Source organism: Leopardus geoffroyi, chromosome B3, assembly GCF_018350155.1.
Source record: "Leopardus geoffroyi isolate Oge1 chromosome B3, O.geoffroyi_Oge1_pat1.0, whole genome shotgun sequence".
NCBI classification, from domain to species: domain Eukaryota; kingdom Metazoa; phylum Chordata; class Mammalia; order Carnivora; family Felidae; genus Leopardus; species Leopardus geoffroyi.
In genome coordinates, this window is record NC_059337.1 from 66,227,587 (window position 1) to 66,250,127 (window position 22,541).

General features: G+C 39.9%; 1 protein-coding gene across 11 annotated transcripts in view; it reads right to left on the bottom strand.

Moving 5' to 3' along the window:
- Positions 1–22,541, bottom strand: part of CDIN1 (CDAN1 interacting nuclease 1) — a 275,506-nt gene that overhangs the window by 154,733 nt on the left and 98,232 nt on the right. For 10 of the 11 annotated variants that reach the window (XM_045450102.1, XM_045450096.1, XM_045450103.1 and 7 more), the window contains 3 exons: positions 21,903–21,970; positions 8,510–8,575; positions 7,792–7,897 (listed from right to left, as the gene is read on the bottom strand). In XM_045450102.1, coding sequence (XP_045306058.1) covers positions 7,792–7,897; positions 8,510–8,575; positions 21,903–21,970 — 240 coding nt within the window. The remainder of the gene's footprint in view (positions 1–7,791; positions 7,898–8,509; positions 8,576–21,902; positions 21,971–22,541) is intronic. The other variant, XM_045450104.1, reaches the window with a different exon arrangement.

The window sequence follows — 22,541 nt, forward strand, 5'->3', positions numbered from 1 at the left end:
TAATCACCAATCTTTAAAATATACTTAGAGGTAAGAACTACAGTCAGATCAATTCTTGTGGCAGAAGGTATTAGCTTAGCATTGCCTCCAGAAGAGTAGACTCTGTGGAGCCAACGGTTCAAAAATCTGACATATGGAACTCAGCTTTCAATCTTTTCAGTGATACATAAATGTGATCAAGACCATATTGCCTCTGGTGCTCATTTCCCCTATTTCCTAACACCAGTACAAGAAATGACTTTGGAAAATACATTTTCTTTGGAAAATATTTTCTTCCTTTGATACTGTTCTTTAGAATCATTCAAGAAGGGTTCATGGCCTGGCCCAGAACTTGAGCGGATTCTGCTCTGGAACCCTATGGTTATATCTTAACCCGTGGGGTAAGAAGTCTTCAGGACCAAGGGGACATCCCTCACTTGATGTCTATTCCCCCAATCTCTTTCTAGGCCACACTTCATGCACCACAGACCTGACAAATTCCTGATCAACTAGCCATGAGACCACCTCCAAGGCCTGCATAGCCCTCTCTCTCCGGTTCATCTGACTGATAAGGTGGCGGACCACCAGAGTGTCTATCTCTACCCTGAAAGATGGCCAAGGGCAGTGGTTTGCGGGAATGTGCACGGCACTGGATGTGCAGAATGCAGTGTACTTGACAGTTTCCCACAGGTAGGACTGGGCCAAGGGTAGGAAAACAAGAGAGGTGAACTATGCAGCGGGACCAACGATGCCACCCACCATTGTCATATGCAGTCTGGATCTCCACGGAGTCTGGGAATTCTTAATGCAAATCTTCCTATAGGACAAAATACACTTTATTGTTTGTTAACTTGATATACAACCTTAAATACTGAGGCTCATGGTATACAGGGCTCCATATGTACTCTTGCCCTGAGCCACTGGAATGTAGGGTGGGCCCAAGTTTTATGTATTCCCTAAAGAAACCACAAAGTATCTTCTGCTCAGGATTCTTCAGGCATTCCATGTCAAATCTCAAATGAGAGATTTGGTTCAAGTTTTGTGAAAGCAAATAATGAGATTATAAATATTTATCTAGAAAACTTTATAATATGTGTTTGCCTTTTAGTTATCAGTTGTGTTCTATTTTAAAACTCCTTACGTAAATACGCTGTAGTTGACGAAATAGATCTGCGAAAGTCTATACATCTGAAAAGTCTGGAAAAGCTTTTTTTAAAAAATGAGGCATTTTTCTCAGTTCTTAGAGTGGCATTCTCAAAGAAAAAAAAAATTGGGCCCTATTGTGGTATAATGTCACAGTGTCTGACAATCCTTAATGGAGGATTCCAAATGTTATCGTCTGCCATGCACCAAAAAAATGCACCCATATATTCATTTGTTCAAATAAATATCTACTGACCACCTACTGGCACCACCACCAGCCAGGCATTCCACCAGATTCTGGGCATTTTGATGACAGATAAAACATAGAGATAAGATGAAACTCAATATTAACTGGAGGAAGGTGACAAGTAAACAAGAAATTTCAATAGTTGACACATGCTATGAACTTATCAGCAGAATGCAGGGTGGGTACTAAACCCAACCCTGGAATGCAGGAAGGTTTCCCAAAGACACATCAGCCAAGCTGAATAGGTGAAGAGGAATTTATCTGGCAGAGAAAGTAAATAAAAATGTCCACTCGGAACACTTTTAAATTTCATCAGACAGTGATATACAGGAAAAAGAGACACGGGAATGAATATTTGTTGACCACTATGTACTTCAAAAGTGCCATATGTGTGGGGCGCCTGGGTGGCTCAGTAGGTTAAGCGTCCGACTTCAGCTCAGGTCATGATCTCACAATTTGTGAATTCAAGCCCCACGTTGGGCTCTGTGCTGACAGCTCAGAGCCTGGAGCCTGCTTCGGATTCTGTGTCTCTCTCTCTCTCTGCCCATCCCTCACTAGTTCTTTGTGTCTCTCTCAAAAATAAATAAAAAGATTAAAAAAAAGTTTTTATAAAGTGGCACATGTGTATTAAATAACTGGTCTTCATCACGACATGGTCAAGATGGGATTACTGACACCATTTTATTGGAGAAAACAAAGACTCAGGAGGGTTAAGCAAGTCATTCCTAGTCATGGGACTGGAAAGTGGCAGAGCCTGGATTCAAACTCAAGAACAGGAGAGATTCCTCCCATCGTTTCAAGGATCACTACACTGGAAAATCATGCTGAAACAAAACTTTGACTTGTCCTTGCCAGTCAGTAAGTTTCGATCCTCTTTGAGAGAAAAAGAGGTAATACATGCAAAGTGCACTGTAGTTTGTAATAGATGCCACTGGTGACAGTGTGCCAGAGTGTGTCCAGAACGGCAGATGGCAGGGCTGAACTTGTGGTTGGGATTCCCACCTTCTTGATCAGGAGTTGTTGGGCACTGTTCACGTGCTGCCTTAGCTGCTGGCAGATCTTTGCTATTTAGCGTCACTTAAAATTTTCATTCAGACGGACCCACTTTATCTCCAAACACTAAAAGTGAGCACAGGTGTCTACTCCTATGTCTCTGAAAGGCCACATGTATATACAGAACCCACGCATGTAATTTGGACTCAGATTACAGAATTGGTTTTTCTTTTCTTTCTTTTTTTTTTTAAACCTGTCACCACCAGAGTATGAAAATATACTTAGTAATACTGGCCAAATTGTCAAGGAAGTCACTTTTTGACTATAGAAGTAGAATGGAAAGGTTATTGGGGTATTGATTGCATAAGGAAATATGGTTTTTATACAATTTATATTAATAGTGCTATGCATATGGGATATCTGTGTGTATGTGTGTAAATATGCATGTATTTTTTTAAGTTAAAAAAAATTTAGGGGCGCCTGGGTGGCGCAGTTGGTTAAGCGTCCGACTTCAGCCAGGTCACGATCTCCCGGTCCAGGAGTTCGAGCCCCGCGTCAGGCTCTGGGCTGATGGCTCAGAGCCTGGAGCCTGTTTCCGATTCTGTGTCTCCCTCTCTCTCTGCCCCTCCCCCGTTCATGCTGTGTCTCTCTCTGTCCCAAAAATAAATAAACGTTGAAAAAAAAAAATTAAAAAAAAAAAATTTAAACGTTTATTTTTGAGAGAGAGAGAGAGAGAGAGAGAGAGAGAAAACATACGAGTGGGGGAGGGGCAGAGAGAAGGGAATGGGATCCAAAGTGGGCTGTGTGCTGACAGCAGAGAAAGCCCAATGTGGGGCTCGAACTCACGAACCATGAGATCATGACTTGAGCTGAAGGCGGTGCTTAACCAACTGAGCCACCCAGGCACCCAGTATGTATGTATTTTCTTTTTTTTTTTTTTTTAATTAAAAAAAAATTTTTTTAACGTTTTTATTTATTTTTGAGAGAGAGAGATAGAGCATGAATGGGGGAGGGTCAGAGAGAGAGGGAGACACAGAATCGGAAACAGGCTCCAGGCTCTGAGCAGTCAGCACAGAGCCCGACACGGGGCTCGAACTCACGGACCGCGAGATCGTGACCTGAGCCGAAGTCGGACGCTTAACCGACTGAGCCACCCAGGCGCCCCTGTATGTATTTTCTATACAATTGTATATATAGTCTTATAGAATTTGGGGCTGTATTATGGTCCAGATGCTGCTTCTCAGAGGCCTTTTTTATTTCCTTTAACTCCACAGAAGTAGAGACTGTGCAGCCTGAGGAGTTATTTAATCAAGGTTCATACCTGGGATAGGGGCCTGCTCATGGGAGAGGCAGCTTATGTTCTGTACTCAATATCTTTGGCTTCAGGGAAGGTGATGGCATTCGAAATTCAGATTTTTCTGAGGTTAATTAAACCGGGGAAAATATCTGAAGCTTTGATTACAAAGGAATGAGGGGCATACTACATACAGCCATACAAAAGGAAAACCCCTTTAATAAAGGCTTGTATTCAAACAAATTGATGCTTATTTAAATGTTTATTCTTTCCCTCAGAAAGGGATAAATATTAGGAAGAAAAGTCCAACTAAGTGAGAAGAGAGAGATGACTGAAGTGAGGCCTTTCAGACTAAGTGGTCAGGGAAGGTTTCCCTGACGAGGGGAAATGTGAGCAGACACCTGAATGGTGTGAAAAGTTTTCCATGTGGAGATTCAAAGGAAGAAAACTCCAAGCAGACAAATTGGCCAGAGTAAGAGTTCTGAAGTATAAATCCGCAGTGTAGATTTAAGGAAGGCCCAGAAAGCCAGTGTGGCCCCGGAAGTCTAAGATGGGGAGGGAGCCTTAGTTGAGGGGAGAGGGAGAGAGGGAGAGAGAGGTAGATGTGCAAATAACTGGGGGTGGTGGAGGGCCAGATCATGCAGGGCTCTGAATGTCATGTGAAAGAGTTTGGGTTTTATTTTAAACGTGATGGGAAGTCACTGAGGAGTTTTGAGCAGGAAGCAACACAATCTGATTTGTATTACCCAACAGTCACTCTAGCTAGGGTATGAAAAACGGACTATAGGAAGGTAACAGTTAATGTATGGAAACCACTTTGGAAGCTCCAGCAACCGTCCAAGAGGTGATGACAGACAGCGAGGTGATGCCAAGTAAGAAGGTGATGCTGAGGCATGATTGGAGATATGGCAAAGATGGAGTTGAGGACTTTTGGGTAGGCTGGCGATGAGTTAGGTCTTTGGCTTGGGCAACTTGGGCAAATTGTGATGCCATGAGTTGATCTTGGGAGGAATCAGGGGAAGCAATGAGCCTGAGGAGGCAAATCAAAGGCTTAACGTCAGACATGTTAAGTCTGAAATAGCCATTAGATATCCAAGAGGAGACATGAGTGGACAGTTGCAGAGACAAATTTGTACTCAGAGGAAATATTAGGACTGGGAGTAAGAATTAGGAGATACTATTATAGAGATGGTATATAAAACCATAGTCTCCGATGAGATCTCCAAGGGAGCATGCAGGAGTGAATGTAGAGGGCAAAGGGAAGAGGGGTGAGCACTGAGTTCCAGGGCCCTCTTCCCACACGGAGCTGGGAGGAGGAAAAGCCAGCAAAGCAGATGGAGTACGCTGCTGGAATGGTAGGAAGCAACCCACTAGAGTACCTCTTGGAAGTCAAGAAAAGACATTTTAATAAAGACAGAGGGTATGATCAACATTGTGAAAAGTTGCTGAAAGAATGAGTAAGAATAGCAACTTATATAAAAAAAGAAAACTCTTTTAGAAACATTAAGCTAAGAATTAAGGGCTCTGTAATTACTTATGTGAGAAAAAGGGCTTATACAAGGTCACGATTCTACAAATATTAATTGAACGGTCTTATTTTAAAATCCGACGTTTAATCTAAAAATAGTGTGACAGGGGTGTTGGGTGGGTCAGTCAGTTAAGCTTCAGACTCTTGGTTTCTGCTCAGGTCATGAATTCGTGGTTCTGTGGGATTGAGTCCCACTTGAGGCTCCGTGCTGAGTATGGAGCCTGCTTGGGATTCTGTTTCCCTCTCCCCCCCACCCCCAACTCTCTTTTTCTCTCTGTCTCAGCCCCTCCCTGGCTCGTAAAGCTCTCTCCCCTCTCTTTCTCAAAATGAATAAACATACATACATACATACATAAAAAAGTGACAATTTGATAACAGTGCGTATGTTAACTAGAGGCTGCTTATACAAATGAAGCAATTAACCCAAATGCCAACCAACCAACAGCCTCCTTGAAAGGCTACCCACAGGTGGGAGAGAGGATTTTTTCCACTCTCAACAATTTTAGCAACTAGTATGTGAGTTATGTTGAGGCTAAATATAAAGAGTAGGATTCCATACTTTCATAAATGGGCTAAGTCAAAATGCCCTATCACTGGTGAGTTTGTGTCACTGTTATAATCAAAATTGTACGTCCAAGTCAATGCCTCTGTGTTCCATTTTGGATGTCACCACTACTTCCATTTCTTGGCCTCTCCGCAGACATTTGGTAAAACTACTGAATTCTGTGTAGAGTATTTTCTCCTTGGATGACCTAGAATGATTCAAAACCAAGGGCTACTTTTCCTTTATCACACAATATGCCCTAAATGAATCATGCCCAGTAGCTGGTAGATATTCAAAGAAAATGGTTAGGGAATGTAAACCAATAATCATGTAAGCGAAGCATCACTGAAATAGAAAAAGTAGCATACAGCAGAATAATCTAAAATCCAGTCCAAAGGCAACTGTATTAAATTATCTGTAGCTCACATGTCCTCCAGCCAGGTCAACAATGTATAGAAGGCTGATTACTGACTATTTAACCAGCCTCTAAAATAGAGAGTGCTAGGTACACAGTAGGCACTCAATACATGTAGAGTTATTTTAGAAAGAAAATATGATTTTGTAATTTTTAAGCAGGCTCTACTCTTTGGAATTCAATTTATAATTGTTCTTCATGAAAGGCTTGACCAGCACCAAAGTGGGGGCACGGTCTCCGTGCATAATGATTTTATCAGTTTTTAAAAATGCTTTAGCAAACTAAACTTACACAATTTGATTTTCTTGCCATTGCTTTCCCTATACCATCAAAGATGATTCTTTCTTTACTATTTCGAACTCATAAAATTGCTAAAAATCTAAAATTCAATTTGCCACATTACTACTAATTTGAATAATGGCTGAATAAAAGACAGGGAACGCTGAAGCAGCATTGATTTCTAAAACATTTTGCACTTTCCTCCTCCATCCCTGTAAAGTAAAGCTCGGATGCTACGCACAATTACACAAGAAAATCAAGAAAGCCATTACATTCAGCATTTTGTCATGATCATTGTTACCATGGCAAAAAGTGGGCTTAGTTTAGCACAGCTGTCACGGACGAGGTCTGCTGGCCTTTTGTAAAGCTGAGTAACAATATGATACCAAATTCTGTAGCCTGTCACTGTTTTGTTTTGTTTTGTTTTCTTCCCCAGGACAACACTATTGTCCACAGATGTTACTGTCTCATTCCTTAATGATCTGGGCCAGTGTCGTCGTCTTACTGTATTCTTGGCCAGTGACTGAGGAACAGAGTTAATCTGGGAAGGTTACTGCTTGCCCTACCTCCTGTTTTAAGGAGGGAAAAATGTGTGGTGTGAAAACTTGGGACTTCAATACTAGAAAAAGCCAAAGTTTCAACAGTGGTACTATAAATGACTACAGAGAGGCGCTGGAGAGGGCATGGGTTTGGGAGTGAGAAAGACAAATGCATGATAACTAACTGTAAGGCATATACTTTCTCTCTGAGAATCAGTTATGTATCAAGTAGGAGAAGTAACTTCCTTGTGAGGATTAACAGAGAATGTGGAGGCCCAGGCACATATTGAATGGTGGGTATTCAATAACAAAAGCATCCTCCCCTCCGACCCTCTGACCTTTTCCCTTAATCACTATGATTTCCATGCCTTGAAGTTGGTAGGTAAACTGTTTTCTGTTGGAAGGTAAATCATTTTGATCTTTCACATCATTTGTACACTATCCTCACAGAGCTAAGGGTAAGGTATTTTTAAAGGTCTAAGAGTATGCATAAATTTCACATCAAAAAGAAAAAAAGTTAGTGTCGATATCGTAATACGCCACATATCTTATTACTTCTGGTTTTAGTGATGCCAATATTATCGCTATAAAATGGAATATGGGAGTATATACTAATTTTGACCTTATGCAGAGATTTTTACTTTTAAAAAATGAAGCAACATTATGAAAGCAGAGAAGTTTAAATTATCTGAAATGAATACATTAATCAAGTCTCTGTACTTACCAGAAACAAAGGCTACGAGCATTTTTACCAGCTAAACAAAATATTTTTTCTAATGAGATTTCAGCTGAGTATCGTTTATCTTAAGAGAAAAATAATGGGACCTTACCTATTCCAGTAGCTCCAGAACTGGTCATGCAGGTAGGCATGGTGGCTACATTCATCACCAAATGAGGCTTTGCTTTCAATCCAGTGAATTATGTGCCCTTCTACAGCTAAGGGACAAAGCATTACTAATACAGAGCAAAGAGAAGGGAAGACTGAAAATACTGAACTCTGTCTAGGCCTCTCTGTACTTCAAATTAGCAAGCGGAGGCTTAGCCCTCGCTGTCATCTACGGATGTAATTAGAAAACAACACATCGTATGTGTTCCTTATGAGGAACATTAATGCAATAATCATATCCCTTTGATTTACATCATCCTCTTCAAAAGCCCCTCTCCTACTTTGACACTGCCTCTGTAAGTGGGCAAGTAACAGGAAAGCAAACCAAAGCAAGCCAGCCTGGCTTCTCAACAGAACCATGTGGAAAAATTCAGAATTGAGAGAGATGACTTGAAAATGGCACCCCAAATGTCTTCAGAGGATATGCTTATTTCGTAAATTGAGGTAAACGTTTTCAAGGCAGAGATTTCTTCTGAATCTATTATTGTCTGTAATTCTAAAACAATCTTTTCCAACAATTTCACCCATTTAAAGCTAATCTACTCTGGTTACATTTGCTAATATTAACAAAAAGTAAAAAACAAAACAAAACAAAAAGTCTACGGAGGAAACACACCCCCTTTCTCTATAAAAAAAATGCAGAAGAGAGTTTAAGGACTTACCAACTGGAACTTGTAAAATAAAGTCTGGTGTTTTGTCATAACCCTTGGCACGGAGCTGATCTTCATCTATAGGAAAAACAAATACTGTTACTTCTAATAGTGTTCCATTAACAAGACAGCAATATAATTGCTTTTTTTTCCTTAAAAATGTATAAAAATTACTAATGCAGTCATACATATCTTTCTTAGGCATGCAATGCGGTGTCGGAATAAATGAACTTTCTTAACAAACCTGAAGCATAGATTAAAAAAAATGCCTCTTTGTCCCTTCTGCATTTTTATGTCTTTATTATAAATATCATTAATTCAAGCTGTCATCTGCTACCTTTTTTGTAATTGAAAATACTCAAAATAATGAAATATACTTACTGATTAAAAGAAAAGGCTTTCACCACTATGAATATCACTAATGTTATCAGCCAATATTGGCAATTTACAGTGAGGCACAAGCACAGTGGCCTTTACAATTATAAAGCAAATGTTTTCATTAGAGCAATTAAGAAAGTTTAGTTTCAATTAGTAAAACTATCCCTACACACAAGAACACAGAAAGGGACAAGGACAATAAGATCACTACAGAGAATTAATTGCCCTCCTTAATTCCTTTGGTATGCTATTGTTTCTGGCATTTAACAGAGTTTTACAACTAACAATATGTAATTCTGAAAAGCAAACAGGCTTTGAGATTTTTTTTGTAAGTCTGTTCGATTTCTTGATCCTCTGTAAATATCAATGATCCATTCAGAAGGAAGGGAGGCAGGAAAACAGGGGGCTTGAGAAAGTTGGAAAAAACTAGCAAGGTGCTTGGTTTAAAAAAAAAAAAAAAAAAAAAAAAAAAACTTCCAATATTTTCTAAATGCTGTCCTTGACTTCTAATGGCATTACAATGTGATTTCTGAAATGAAGAGTTCTCCATTAGATTTTGGAGTGACCTGGTCATTCAATTCCAGACATGGCTTTCTGTCTTCACCCAACCTCAACTAATGGCCCAACCAAGTAACAAGGAAGGCTGTGTGGTCTCTTAACACCTACTGGGCTGTTGACATTGTCATGCATCCCATTCGCCTTCCTGCATCACCTTTGATTAAAATTAATGGCCCATTCCCAGTGTTGGGTAGCTTATTTCCAATCCATTTGTCAGCCCAAGACAGTGGTTTCATGGCCAATGTTCAGAAACTCTGTTTTAGAACACTCTTGTGTACATCTTGAAAGGTCAGCATTTTAAACGTAAATAACCTTTTAATGACAAGACATATTTAAACTAGATATTTAAGTTAAATTTTGTTAAAAGCCAATGTCCTTTATCCAGACTTTGAAGGATTAATGCCAGAATTCACAACAATCTCCCCTCCTTGAAATATAAAAAATCTTAACTATTGAGATAAGAAAATACAAATTTAAGTAATTTTAGTTTAAAAACAAGAAAATTTGGAAGACTGGACTGCAGATGAACCAGACTGGGAAAAATTTTTATCCTCTCGATACACTGGCCACAACAAGAATATTCACTGGAAAAGACATTTATTAAAAGCAACTCAAGTGCCTTGAGGTGATGTTACTATAGCTGATGAACAGTTTTAAAAGCTGGGTTGACATTAAAAAACAGAGATTAATATTGCATTAAAACTATCCTAGCTTGATCAACCTTTGCAGATGTTAAAATCTGTTTCAGAAAGAAAAATGATTATGTTTCTGACAGCAGCTCAAAAGAAAATTTCAAAGGTCACCAACCAATCCAAATGCACATATTAAAACCCCTTTGGAGGTACAGGTTGCACTCCTGTTCACTGCACCAAAATTACCAACACAATACTTACAATTGAAACGCTGTCACTTAATGTGAAAGTGCACACACACACACACACACACACACACACACACACACACCTAAACCATGGGCAGAAAACATCAGGTGAGGTTAGAGAATCTTCCCATCTTTCAGTGGAGAACTTTCAAGTGTAACCATGAACTTTATCACTCCATTCTCCCCCTCTCTGCCACACCCCCCGCCCCCCCCCACCCCCGCCCCAGCCTTCTCAGTAGGAAGTTGATCCGATAGTAACTGTACCCAAAGAATAGCTTCTAGAAGTCTGTGTCACCACTAGTGATATCATATATATATATTGAGAGTAAAGAGGTTATTCCACATGTCTGAAATACCATGTTATTTATTGGGTCTCTACCCCATTCTTTTATTTACTAAAGTCTCACTGCCTTACCATTCCTGTTTCAACCTTCACATTGTTTCTTTCATCCTAGATTTCCCAAAAAAGGAAGAGAGAATTGTTGCAGGATTTTTCACCTCAATACGTGAGATTCGCTGTCTCGCTGCTTAGAAGAATGAAGAGGAGGACACAAAATGAGCAGCAGGCAAAAGTTTATTAGAGTATAAGATTGGAAAGTAAGAATAGAAGGAAAGCTCTCTTTACAGAGAGGGGCCATTTGAAAATGAATGTCGGCTACTTTAGGCAAGGGTCATTGTTGTACAAGGTTCTAGTCAGCACCCCTTCCCTTCCCCCTCCTTCCTTCTCAGGTTCTACCCTAACTGGCTGAATAACTCTAGGTGCGAGGTTGTCCATTCCTGATTGGCTTGACTCCATTGTGTGAGGAGTCAAACTGGTCATACTGTCCCTTGTGTAAGGTAAGTTTTATGGATACTTTTTTTAGTTAGGTATTTTGATTGTCAAATTCCTGAGGAGATCCTGAGGGGGAGTAGGTGGTGTCTATTACATTCTTAAGAGGAACTTTATGCCCGAGGGGGTTTGCTGTTTTCAAATGCTCCCAGCATTGTTCCAAAATATGTGTTTTCCCCCACCCAGGGACCTCAGGTATTAACCTTTCCCTCTCTGCCTATTTTAACTTTGCCCATAGAATGATGTGGGCAAAGTTCAGAGGAAATGACAGCACAAGAATAGGGAGTAGCATTATGAGCAAGTGGCCTTCTTCACCTGGTTTAGGCCCCAGGAGAAGTTTCTATCATGGATCATCCTATGGGGAGATTTTTAAGGTCAGCCCCATCCATCTGGCCTGATTTCCTGGTCTTTATGCTCATTTCCTGGCCCCCCAGCCTAAAAAGATTCCTTACCACTAGATTACCCAAACCATTGGGTATGGATTTACATTCTGACTATCTTGTCATGGTTCCAACTCCATGATCTAGAGATTATGCTCAATCATCAGACCACATTGCTTCCCTTCTGCTTCACTCTTTCTTCCTTCCCTTGTCTTATGGTGCTTACTCCCTATTTTCCATAGACCGGGCGTGAAGCCTCTAGTCTGAGAACAGGAAATGTTTCCTTTTCATTTTTTAAAACCTATTCATTGCCTCACTCTTACCACCAACATATGCTTTGTATTTAATGTTCAAAAAGCTAAACTGAATAAAATACAAGTACATTTTAAAGAATACCCATGCCTTCTACAAAGCCTAACCAGACTGACTTAATAATTTTCTCTCCTGATTTAACTTTCCATTAATCAGTAAGACACAGAGACGGAAAAAAAAAAAAAAAAATGTGGCCCAAAGTTCAAGGTTTTATTTGATACCTCTTACTGCTATCTTTCATCCTTGGTCCCAACTGTTTGCTCTGAGGTTCATCTTGATCATCAAAGAAGGAACTGCCTCCCTTTCCTTAACACTCATGGGAAGTTTTTCTCCTTTTGTCTTTGATCTACAGTATTTTAAATAACATTGGAATTATCCATTCCTTAAAATATGGGTAGAATTCCTCACAGAAAACAATCTGGGCCTGGCGCTACTCTGGTGGGCAGCCCTTTGGTTACTTTTCCCATTTCTTTGATAGCTATCAATCTGTTAGATTTTTATCTCTTTTACAGTCAGTTTTGCAATCTATATTTTCCTTGAGAATTATACATTTCATCGAGGTTCTTATAGCTCTTTGTACATAATGGAGCCAAATGGCTATTTAAGATTCTTTGAACTTCCCAAATGGAAAACTGACTGTTTAAGTAACCTCATACTTTGAGGGGGGGGAAAAAAAAAAGAACAAAATTAACTAGAAAGGGCAAAAAAGAGGAATAACAATGTTTTAAAATAGCACTTTTAGGGGCGCCTGGGTGGCGCAGTCGGTTAAGCGTCCGACTTCAGCCAGGTCACCATCTCGCGGTCCGTGAGTTCGAGCCCCGCGTCGGGCTCTGGGCTGATGGCTCAGAGCCTGGAGCCTGTTTCCGATTCTGTGTCTCCCTCTCTCTCTGCCCCTCCCCCGTTCATGCTCTGTCTCTCTCTGTCCCAAAAATAAATAAATGTTGAAAAAAAAATTAAAAAAAAAAAAATAAATAAAATAAAATAGCACTTTTAGTACAGCTTCCCAAAATGTTGGAGATCAATATGAAATCAACCTCCAATCCTGTGTACCTATCTTATGCAGTGAATATAGGAAATTGGAAGCAAGGCTCATATTTAAGGTACATTTTAAAAACACCCAATATATTTCATAACTACTGAGTTGATTCATGTCACAGTTCAAGCATTCACTATCAAAATTAACAGAATATTCTTGCTTAAAGCAGCCTTCTTTGCCTCAAGATCCACAAAATGCAGGATTTTTAGATAATGTGTGTGACTCACGAACCACAGTATTTCTGAGCCTGAAAAGTCTTAGAGATTACTAGTCCAGTATTCCAATTTGTACATGATATAAATGGCCCAGAGGAGTTAAATGACTCACCAAGACTAGGCCTCTTGGATAGCTAAAGACACAGGTAAAAACCTGCTTCAACCACATTCTAGTTGGTCCTAACAGACCACGTACCTCTTTTAATTAAATTTGATCATGTGTGACATTTATGAAGTAGGGGAAAAATTCTTATTTTCCTGCTGGAAGATCTTAAAGCACGGAAGAGGTGATGGCCATTGTCTGATAGTATTTAGGTTACATGTGCCTGAAAAGGAAATGAACTACATAATCTCGATTTCTAGCATTTCGGTGGTCCTCTCTCCAATTGAAATTTTAAAAAAAATCAATGAAACTGCATCCACAGATAAAACTGAGGTTAAATTTTTAAAAGCAACTCAGGTCTTCATTTATTTTTAAGTTGTCAGGCCTGCCTTTGCAGGGTATTTAAAAAAGGAATTTACACATACTTAAAGAACACTGTGAAAGTTTAATTTCTCTGGCCTTTTAATTACCCTCTCCTCTAAATGCCCCAAAATATCCAAAGCAATTAAGTACTAATTACACAATTTCTTTTTCTAAAATAAAGGGCTGATTTTGAGTCAGAGAACAAAACACATCTGAAACTAGTTAACATATACTTAAGAATCATAAAAGGGCATGAGGAGTACCAAGGAAAAGTTAGAGGTTTTCTTTTGCTTGTTTTATTAAAAGACTTTAAAATGTTAAGAAATACAGTTATTCCCAGGAAAATTATGCAAAATTCCAGTTCACAACGCCTGAAAATGAAAAGTAACATTCTGACCAGGCCTTTTATCTATGAATTTGTCAAAAGGCTTCTAAAATGCTAGGCTAAAATACATTCTTTGATAAAAAGAATTTTAACACCTATTAAATTTCTACTAAATTGAAGAAGGGCAAAAGATATATTGTAGTTTTCGTATGTGTTGATGGATATCTTTTCTATTCTCGCATTTTGTTTTCTTGTGTTTCCCCCCCCACCAAACTCTCATTCAATACTTGGAGCTATGGGCCCCCCGCCCCATCCCATATTTTTATGTTCTCAAAGAGTTTCACAGTCTTTTCTACCCAATTTAAGAAGTCAGCAAGGTTTCAGTAATAGATGTTACTATGATATGCAAACTATGTGCACAGAGACACAGAACAGATACGCATTTCATGGGGAGACCCACAGCACAGATAAATGAAATCTTTAGAGAACCCAAAATTTCATTACAGCCATTAGTTTCAACCTCTTCCCCCAAAGCCTCTTATCAAAGCTACTACTAAGGAATACAACTGACTGCTCTGACCTCGTCCTTTGTTTATGTCTTCAGGGGACAATACTAGTGAAAATTGAAATGCCCTAAAGATAGGAGACAAATGGGAGGTCACAAAGCTGGGACAGTGCAAAGTGGAGCTGAGCAGGCTGGTCCCTGTCGACTGGTGGCTGTGGAGACAGACAATATGAATATGAACAACAAAAGTAGAAGTCTTCTATATTTTACACCACATTCTAAATTCTTTTGGTGTAATGCCACAAAAGAAGGGACGAATCAGAATGGCAGAGTAAAAAGAATACAGGGCAAGTGGTTGGAAAGGCACAGGCTATGGCCTGGGGCCAGTTTCCTCCAAACAGAACAGGGGGCATTCGATGGGCACTAGAACACTTTCCAACTCCAAAATTCCAAGGAATGGATGATTAGCCTTTGCCCCAGCTCTGCTAGCTGTAGTCATTGATGTTAGAGCCTTCTGCAGGGCCAGTTCCGTCTGTCCCAGAACCAATCTCGGTGAAGAAAGGAACAGTAGCAGTTCTGAGTCACAAAATGGATCTTCTACACACACACACACACACACACACACACACACACACACACACGAAGCCAATCTTACTACAGCAGGATCAGATTTGGCTCTCAATGCCTTTGGTTTATGGAGACTAACGCTCCAACCTGTAGTTAATTTTCTGTGGAGATGTTCTGAGTGTTTGTCCTGCATCCCATCCTGTTTGGCACTTCCATCCTACTTACAATGTGATTCTGGTGACCGGTACTGTGACCCCCAACTATCAGCCTCAGGGGTGGACACCTGACCCAGACTAGCTGATTAGAGTCCTTCCTCAGATTCATTACGGGACAAAAGAGAATCAACAACTTTTCTCCGAGTCTAAGGAATAAACAAACTAGCGACTGCCAGGGATCATCTTTGTTGCCTGATAATGAAGCCAACACTTAAAAAAGCAAAACATAAGAGGGAGAAAAGAGATGCTGATGACATTATTTTCTGTGTTCTGGATTCTACACACGCCAGAAACAAACTTCTCTCTTTTGGATTTTCCAAGTATACTGCTGAACCAATAAGTTCTCCTTGTGTGTGTGTATATGTAATTTTTCGATTAGACTTTCGTCACAACCAAAAGAGTTCCAATATCTCTTCAGTGGCCAGGGTAGCAGACAAGCAGCAGACATGAGTTATCTAACCAGGGCCACGGCAAGGGAAGGGCCCAGAGCAGAAAGACTACTATATAGTAGGTGCACAGAGTAACCTGTTGTCAAAGCTCCAGGGAGCGTGTGGTGTTCTAGCAGCATATATGTATGTGCACGGTTCTCTTCCCTTGGTCCCAGGGAGAAGCACACACAAGCATATTTAATAAGGGGAATAAGATGATCCTGCATCCCGACAATTTCCTCGGGAAGGAAGAACAGGACCCAATTCCCCCATCCCATCTCCAATATCCTATTCCTGTTATTCTGAAAATTGTATCTTACTTTGTAACCTTTGGAGAGCTAGGAATTTAAATAGTTGATACCTTTTTTCTTTTTTTTTCTTTTGAGAGAGAGAGAGAGCATGCGTGTGTGCATGCATGGGGAGGGGCGGAGGGAGAGGGAGTGAGAGGACCTTAAGCAGGCTCCATGCCTGGAGCCCAACGAGGGGCTCGATCGTGAGGCCATAACCTGAGCCGAAATCAAGAGTCGGACACTTGACTGCCTGAACCACCTAGCCACTCCTAAATAGTTGATACCTTATGAAATACCCAACCAGGTCAGTTCTCTTTAGCCTAGATAATCATGTGTTTTATTCCTAGTCCCTTATTCTCTACTGCTAACATCTGCACATAAACACAACCTTAGTACTCTAAATCTCATCTGTTCCTGCTGCCGGTTCTTCACCTGAAGTCACAGTCCCCCGTTTGTCACATCATAATCACTTCCCCAGCAGAGCATTACTGCTTCAGGTGGGGAATAAAGCAGCAGGAGCAGATGAACTCTTAGAAACAAAGATCCTAATTTTTTTACAGCAAAGGACATCCCTCACTAAGCCTACCTGGCTTTACAGATTATACCCTCCTGGAATCCCACAGAGTAATACACGAATGCTAGAAAAGCACCCACGTAAAATCTGCTGGTTTGTCATAAGGCAAGCCCAAACATGGGAGGGCGAGGTGGGGATAAAGCAAATGCCTCTCAGGTGTCAGTCAAAATAATTGTTAGCTTCCACTACCAGGGCGACATTCACTGGAAAGAATAAAATATCTCCAGAGCTATCCTTATTAAGCCAAACGTAATAAGAATTTGCACCAGTCAGTGGCTGCGGAAGCCACTAATGAAAGTCCCTCTGACCTGGAGACATGCCAGCCCACGGGGGATGAACAGTTTGTCTCCAGTCTTTGGTATAAGCTCTTTCATAGCCCCCTGACAGTGCAAACAGTCTTATTGTCTTCTCACTATTTTTCTTTCCTCCCCTGCCTCTTGTCCCACTATTTTCCTTTCCTCCCCTGCCTTTACCCGTGAGAAGGAGGCAGGGGGCGTGGGGGAGGGGGAAGCAATAATAACAAAACATGGCCTTATTCATCATTTGAGAGATAAAAGTCAAAACATCTCTATCAGCAGTTAAAATATGTTTTCTATTTTGTTGATATCCGAAATGGAACAAACCCTTAGCAGAGGGGATATGGATGATCACAGTGCTTGTTGGGTCAACCCAGAGTTTAAGAAGGGCTCCCTGTGAAGCCTTTCCAGGAGAGTGGAGTTCCGAGGGCAGAGCAGCATGGAGACCCTAGGCTTGCCTCGTCCCTGAAACGCAACTAAATCAGCAGCAAACCATTTTGCACGCCTAGGAAACTGATCTGGGGATTAACACGACAATCTGCATAACTTGAGCCACACAACTCAGCAGCAGGTATGTGGTGTGGGGAGGTGAGCTGGGGGAGAGAAAAGCCAAGGAAAGTGGGGGGCCGTTTTTATGGAGGGAGGACAGAGAAAGAGAAAGGGGGAGAGTGCGGTACATTGGGATCGTGCAAGAAAAGCACTCCCCAAAAGCAGCTGGAGAGAAGGAGAAAGAACGAAGGAGGGCACTTTGTGCCTCCCAGCCTAGGAGTGGGCAGCAGGTTCTTCGTGATCTTCTCAGACTTTAAATGCTGACCTATAAATGTTAGTTCTATATTAACTCTCCTTGGAAAGAACTGCCATGAACTTACATGAAACTTAAACTTATCTAAAATTTTCCTGGCAGGCTCCATGTTTGATTCAACCTCTATTCCTGTGTTCCTAATGGTGCCTGCCCAAAGTAAGCACTTAAAAGACATCTGTGTGCCGAACCACCAAAAGCAAAGAGTGGTTAGTGTAGTGGTAAGGCAGCCAAGCTAATGAACTCAACTAGCCATCCTGGAAGCACATGGTGACAGGAAGGCAACGGTGAACATGAGCAGGTGAGTAAGTAAAATTCTATCACCACTTCAGGAAAAGTAGCTTATGAGCCAGCAGCATTTTCTTCATATGTAAAGGGTGGCTCTTGAGTTTTAGTATAATCTGAACCTTTCTTTCAAATGTTTGATAGAAGTAGCATGACAACAGCCTTGAATGCATTTATTTTCATTATCAGTATAATCAAGTGAATACCTACAAAGATGCCCGAGAGATGGAACTATAGTCTCATTGAGTTGGAAGTGGCATTGTGTGACATCACTGTGAGCACCCGAGGATACAGAACGCTTATCATCATCTTCACGCTAACTTGGGTAGAGATCACGTTCAACAAAAATTAGTTGGAAAAGGGGCGCCTGGGTGGCTCAGCCGGTTAAGCATCTGACTCTTAATTTTGGCTCAGGTCACAATCTCGTGGTTCGTGAGTTCGAGCCCCATGTCGGGCTCTGCGCTGACGGTGCAGAGCCTGCTTGAGATTCTCTCTCTCCCTCTCTCCCTGTCTCTCCTCAAAAGAGGAGAGTGTCCCGCACTCTCTCTCAAAAAACTAAACTTTAAAATACATTAATTAAAAAATTAGTTGAAAAGAATGCATGAATAATAAAAGAATTATAAGAACTCTGAAGAATTGCTAGAAATTATCTGTATTCATTTGCTTATAGCCTATCTCCCTACTAGACCGTAACTTCACGAAAGGAGGGACTTCACCTGACTTAATGTCTAGTTCCTAAGATAGTACCCGACTCAGTAACTTATTTTTGGAATAAATGAATAAATGTATGAATAAAACAGATTTTTTAGTTGGAAAAAGTAAACATTTATTCAACTTTGATTTCTCTGAATACAATGTACCTATCCGTAGAAGTGCAAATGGATAATCCATAAAATCGGATAAATCCATGAGTATACACAAATCTTCAATGAAAAGGACTCTTCTTTTTTTCTTTCCAATAGTGCTTTCCAGCAGTGCAACAGCAACTGCTCAGTATGTGATTATGGATCAAGGAAAGTAAAAAAATTATTAGGGTTCAGAGAAAGGTTATTTATTTATTTATTTATTTATTTATTTATTTAATGTTTATTTATTTTTGAAAGAGAGAGTGAAAGAGTGCAAGTGGGGGAAGGGCAGAGAGAAAGGGAGACACAGAATCCAAAAAAGGCTCCAGGCTCTGAGCTGTCAGCACTGAGCCCGTGAGATCATGACTGGAGTCAAAGTCAGATGCTTAACCGACTGAGCCACCCAGGCGCTCCCAAGGTTATTTATTTTTAAAAAGGTCAGATATAATATGTATTTTATAAAATTACATATAGAGCACAATGGGTGGAAAATTTTAAATGGGATAAAAAGTTTCGGCGAAGTCATAATTCTTAAGGAGGGTTAACATGTAAAATAAAGAATCCTTGTCTGTTGACAGTACTGGTCAGATTAGAAACCAACAGAATGAGAAAGAGAGAAAGAGAGGGAGAGACCTTACTTTGGCTTATAAAAGATTCAAAGTATAACAAACATGTTTGTAATGTCTCTGCAACAAAATTCAAGATGTATACACATATAAACAAGAAAACATCAGGTTAGAGGCTTATTTATATACCAATATTTTTCTCCAGTTCACTTAAAATGATGATCTATGGGGGCACCTGGGTGGCTTAGTCAGTTAAGCATCCGGACTCTGGATTTCGGCTCAGGTCATAATCTCATGGTTTGTGAGTTGGAGCCCCATGTCAGGCTCTGCACTGATACTGTAGAGCCTGCTTGGGAATCTCCCTCCCTCTGTCTCTCTCTCTCTCTCCCTCTCTCTCTCTCTCTCTTTTCTCTCTCTCCTCCTCCCCTGCTTGCTCTCTCTCTCCAAAAAAATTACATTAAAAAAAAAATGATCTATCTAAGTTTACCTGGCAAAGTACTTTATATCTAATTAATCACTGTGAGGGGGTATTTACAAGGTAAAAGAACAGCCCATAACAATCTTTCACACAAGGCTTTGAATTCTCATGTTTTAACCTGTAAATAAACATGTAATAATTCAGCATTAAAATGCTTAAAGTGCATAGATTAAATTAACTTCTTTGTATGCTGATAAGGAGATGCTTAAAAACATTACATGGAGTCAGCTAAACATTCCATAACCCATTTATTTTAAAGATCAGTTAAGTATCACCTTTGGGTATGCTTCAATAAAATAATTATCTCTAGATCTTATAGCACAGAGAACTAGATGGGACCCATCAATATTAAGTCCCCATTCTGAACTTGTATGCAAGTGCTAATGACTCTTTGGCATGTTTCTGCATGCATGGTCTTTGTTAGCCAAGGTCAAACCAGTCTAACACAGTTTCCAGAACCAAGGGACTCAAGGAACCTGGAACTCAGTTAAGCCTTGGCTCTTCCTCCCTGTTGGGGTCTTCTAGTTCTCAGGAAGGAAACAGAGAAAAGCTAGGCTAAGCAAAGAAATGATGCTGAGGGCCTGACTAGCCATAAGCAGATGGTGCTAAGAGTAATACCAAGCAGTCCTGAAAATCTGGTGGCTTCAAAACAGTAAAACAGATTTGGCCATGCTATATTGGCCACTATCTGAGTGATCAATGTGATCAGATACTTCATAACACTATCAGAACTCCATAGTTCTAAGACGTATGTCATGATGATGCATCATGGGTCATCCATTCCAATGGGTTCTGAGCCATTATATAGTCTACGTCTGATTAGATTTTCTCTATAAGATGGTTTCTTCATTGTTTGCAGTTATCTTCAATGGATAGAACTAGGAAATATGGGTGCTATACACACACACACACATACACACACACATATACATCTGTATGCATATTTAATTTTTTAATCTAAGCCATGAATTTATGCTTTTACTTCCAATATTTTTTATTAGATTTTAAAAGGTGGTTTCTGTCTAATTTACCCTTTCACTAGGCTGAACATTTCAGTTGTCCTTACATGAAAAACCTTGCTCCTTTTACATTTTGAAATTTAATTCATTAATTTGAGGCCACTGTCCTAATTTATCAACTTTCCTTAGCCCCTATTAAAGAATATTTATAAGATCTCCCATCTTAAAATTATCAACAACCTTATAACACATTCAACTCCATTGTCCAGTTCATTAATAAAAATACTGAATACTAAGACTTAAAGCAGACTTTTTGCAGGCTTGTCTTCAACATCCCTCCCCAGCTTGACATAAGACTATTTAATGGACTTTACTTGGTCAAATCTTTGTCCATTCTGGGACAAAGATCATGTAATCCAATATTCTGTGATTTTTTTTTTTTCCTAAAAAAAAACCCACACTATGCAGACTTAAATATCTACATACAAACAGATGTGTAAAATGTCTGTATAGAACCTTTACAAATTACCATATTTACAATGGAGAAGAGGAATTAATTCACTGTGGAGTGCTTTATGGTTTCTGTGATCAGTTATCACATGTATACCCTTCAAGGCTTATTTTTAATGCTTCAGATGTTGAAAAAAATAACAATCTGTAGCAGGATCCTACATTGGCACATGAAAAGACACACGGCCATGTATACATGTTATATTTTTAAAAATCACACTAAATCTATGGTGATCACACTAAATCTATCATATAAAAATAATAAAACCTTAATATCTGGCTTTCAAGGAAAACTATCCGATTCCACACATGAGACAAACATACCCAACATGAATTTTTCCAGCTACTCTTTTTAACATATAAAGCATCTTAGAGACAATATTTCTTGTGTTTCTTTTGCTCACCAGGCCTAGATTATGGCTAATACCTCATGACACCAAAAGTAATACTGCAACAGATATTAAAGCACTTTTTCAGCCACTTATTCTATAAAATATTAATTGCAAGCCTGTGCATGTGCTGTATAGACAGGGATTAGGTAACCGAGTTCCTGCTCAGTTCTAAATCAATGAAAGATAACGTGCACAGCATCAATCATCGTTCTCTCTTCCTTTAGCACATAGTAAGTGCAAGTGGAGGATTTTTAAAAATATATATTTAAGCACTCCTGGAGATATTACAGGCTAGAGAGAATGTAAGTAATACTTACCTAGGAAAGACAGGCTTTTCTCCAGAAGCAAGTCTCTCAGCAGGACTTCATGCTCATGACCAATGGCACTGGGCAGGTTAGTTAAGGACAGTAACACAGGTGGAAGTAGATCATTAAAAAGAAAATGCTGATACCAGGTCTCTACTTTCAGATGAAATGGAAAGTGGAGGTAATCACAGCAACGATTTCCACACTTAGCCCACATCTCTAAGGAAAGAGATTTCTATACATGCACCCTCATTTAAATGGTTCCATGGAATTTTCCTCTTTCTGTAACATTTACATGCCTTTTGACAAATAAAGATTTGTAAACGGATGTGTACTTCGTCTCCTTTGAAAGGAGGGGGAGTCATTTTAAACATCCTTTGTACTATGTTAAAAATCCCTCAATTCAGGTTAGTACATTTATTGAGCACTTACTAAGTGCGGCAAAGTATCCCAAATTTCTAGCCCCTGTTTCACTTTCAGCCTGCTGCTGGTGAGCTTCTGCGAGGTGGGAAGCAGAACAGCCAATCTATTGAGAATTGTAGGTACTCTGGAAGGAGGTCATCCAGCAAAGGACTGCGGGTTGGGGTGCTGGTACAGAAGCTGTTTCAAGTCTTTCTATAGTGTGTTCCAGTGTATCATATTATCCTCTAA